Below are 3417 nucleotides of genomic sequence, written 5' to 3'. Positions count from 1 at the left end.
CCTTTTGGAATAATTGAGTAATTGCCAAGTAAAATCCAAATACCACATTCTAGAATGTAAAACACTGGTGTCATTTTATACTACTTATAAGAAAAATGTTAAAGATAAAAACTGATTTATTATTTTCTGTGTAATTTTGCCATAGTCCTTCTACATCCTTTGAAAATACTATATTTTAATTTTTTCTTTACTCTTTCTCTTTTTTATTTCCTGTCCTTATATTCTGTATTTACTTTAATTTTTTAAAATTTTAAAAAAATTATTTATTTGAGAGAGCACAAGTAGGGGGAAGCAGCAGAGGGAGAGAGTGAAGCAGGCTACCCACTGAGCAGGGATCCCAACTTGAGGCTCAATCCCAGGACCCCAGGATCATAACCTGAGCCAAAGGCAGTCACTTAACCAACTGAGCCACCCAGGTACCCCTCTGTTTACTTTTAAAAAGTGAATAATAAAATACCAGTAGTGAAACTTGACATTTGCTTGGTAAAGTATAAATTTATTTTTCTTTTAAAAAATTGTTTTTACTCTCATCATTTTCTCCAAAGTTTATGTTTTTTGTTGTTTGGAAATTTCATTTCTCCAAGCAGGAGTTTCATTTTACATAAATTGGATACTGGGAGTGCTGTTAGTAGCTTTCAGGGCAATATCTTGAGCTTGGTTGGACTGCAGAATAAGGATCACTTCATTAAACCTGGCACAGAGAAACTCAGGATATTTGAGCATATAAAGAATTTCAGCATCATCCATCTCCAATAGTATTCCAGAGATTTTTCCAGCCAGAGTTGGGTGAATAGATTGAACCAGAGGTACCAGCTTTTCACCCAACATACTCTTCTGAGTTGTAGCTGATGCCAACACAGACACATTTGAAATATCATGACCAACAGGGATAGGCTTCTGAATAGATGCTGGCCTTCCTACTTTAAATTTAAGAGGCCTGCAGACATCTGCAATACCTGTAACTTTTTTGAATCTTTGGTTTGCATGTGGTCTTAAGGCAGAAGTTTGAGGGTAAACAGCTATTTTGGATGTTGTTGTATTGGTGATTTGATAGGTTGACTTGACCCCTGGCACTTGTAGTGGTATGAAAGTGCTGATTGATGGCTTAGGTGTTGCTGAGTGGATAGCATAATGTATATTCTGAGATGGCTGATATTTGGCCCTTACCACAGGCTTGCAAAGATGTGCATTGCCACATTGAGACTGAGGAAGAATTAGTACGATGCTATTGGATGATGTTATCTTGCGATAGTTGAGTATAGGATTATCTCCATCTCTCACAGCTGATATTCTTTCCATATAGTTCTTGGTGAGGAAAGCCTGGCGCTCATCCTTACTTTGTGCAATAGCTACATACAGTGGTTTGGTGATCACAATTTTTCCATTCATTGCCATGACAGCTTTATTAGCTTCCTCAGGAGTTGTGTAGCAAACAAAACCAAAGCCTTTGCTGTGGCCTGCCTCCATTATGACCCTGGCACTAGAGATTGTGCCAAAGAGGGAGAATTCTCTTCTCAGTCGTTTGTCATCAATATCATCTTCAAGATTTTTCACATAAAGGTTAGCACCCTTGCATTTAGTGAGTTTACACTGTTTTATTTGTTCAAATTTATGTTTTAGTTCAGATTGTCTCTCTAGTTTTTTCTGGGCTCTACCAACATAAACTTGATTTCCGTTAAGGACCTTTCCATTCATCCCTTCAATGGCTTTCTTGGCATCTTCAAAATTCTCAAAATTCACGAATCCAAAGCCTTTGGATTTTCCACTTTCATCAGTCATAACTCTTACACTTAATACAGAACCAAACTCACCAAAAACCTCTTTAAGACATTCATTGTCTACATCATCTCCAAAATTCTTGATGTAAACATTGGTAAATATGTTTGCTTTAGCTCTGAGCTCTGCTTCCCTTACTTTGCGAGGTTTAAACTGCCCAACAAAAACTTGGCTACCTTTCAGCGGAATGCCATTCATCTTTGCAATGGCCCTTTTAGCGGCTTCTGATTTCTCAAAATGCACAAATCCAAAACCCCTCGATCCGTTTTCATTGGTTACTACTTTACAAGAAAGAATGCTTCCAAAGACAGAAAATGTATCATAAAGGGACTTATTATCAATAGACTTTGCAAGATTTTTGATGAATATATTGCCCACTCCACTCTTACGAAGTGATGGGTCACGCTGGGACCACATAATACGTACGCAGTGGCTTGCCATTGATAATATCAAAGTTCATTGTGTCCAGAGCCCACTCAGTATCGGCCCGCACCAAGAAGTTCACATAAGCGTAGCCCAGAGAGCGGCGTGTTACCAGATCATGGCACACACGAATTGAAAGGATTGGCCCAGCAGAACTGAATTTCTCATACAGCATTGCCTCATTCACTTCGGGGTACAGGTCTCCGACATAGAGTGTGGACATTTCAAAGTGGGGAACTGAAGCACTCATCTCAAGTTAGGTCTTGAGCGGAATCTTGAGGGAGGTCTGAAGCAGGCGCCAAGACCGGATCTCTCTCAGTGGAAGACAGTCAATGAAAGGAGGAATGGAGGCCAGATACTCTCTGCTTGGCCCCAGCCACAGTCCCAGAGGGAACTCAGCCCTCGAAACCTGAGACTATAGACCCCGGCTTCTGGTGAGTCATAAACATTGCCTATAGATACCCACCATCCCGGATTGTGATGCAGTCTGTGATTGTTTGACGTCATATGCGTAGGCGGCACGTGCGGAGGGGAGAGAGGCATGTGGGCAGCCTTTGATGGCGTCTTTTGTCTGTGCCTTAAACCCAGAAGTTCTTTGGCTCAGCCACCTCAGGCGGCCTAGGGCAGCAGCCATAACTGCTCTGTGGGGGGCTTCGAGGCAAGAAATATGCCTCCAGGCAGTAAAAATCAGGTAATTCAGTGGTCTTTTTCTGAGTTTACTTTTTCTTATCTCTAACTCACCACCTCTATTCTCCCCACCCCCACTCCTCCCCTCTCTTCACCTCTCCTCTGCTCCACCCTTCCCCACACTCCCTGTGTGCGCGCGTGGGCACATGTCTGTGCTTTCTCTTTGAATGCTTTTTGGGGGCAAGCCGGAGAGGGAGGGGCGATGTTTTAAAAAAAATCTCCAAATGGATTCACTGCTGTTAACAGCTTGGTTGGGCTTAGGCTTTAAGGTGTTGTTGTTTTTTTAACCATTTAAAAACTGTTCACTATTTCCTGTGGTAATGTAAAAATTCTTTAGGTCCGTTACTGCTTATCTTTGGTATTAAAATTTTACTTCAAAATAAATACTAGCAGCTTAAACCTTAGATGTTTCTTGCATGTCTGAGGTATGATAATCTTTGCGGCTAATAAAATTTTCAAGAATTGAACTATCAGTAGGAAAATATCACGTTTAGAGCAAAATGAAAGAGCACTCTATTATTATTCTGTCTT

At 40.8% G+C, this 3417-nt stretch overlaps 1 protein-coding gene across 1 annotated transcript; it reads right to left on the bottom strand.

The window, feature by feature from the left end:
- Positions 1–597: 597 nt before the first annotated feature.
- LOC113242138 (polyadenylate-binding protein 4-like) lies at positions 598–2449 on the bottom strand. Its single transcript, XM_026480111.3, is given in 2 exon segments — positions 598–2205; positions 2207–2449. Coding segments are annotated over 2 exon segments (1851 nt in total).
- Positions 2450–3417: the final 968 nt, after the last annotated feature.

This window comes from Ursus arctos, chromosome X (genome assembly GCF_023065955.2).
Source record: "Ursus arctos isolate Adak ecotype North America chromosome X, UrsArc2.0, whole genome shotgun sequence".
In the NCBI taxonomy this organism is placed as follows: Eukaryota; Metazoa; Chordata; class Mammalia; order Carnivora; family Ursidae; genus Ursus; species Ursus arctos.
This window is presented reverse-complemented; position numbering and strand designations above follow the sequence as displayed.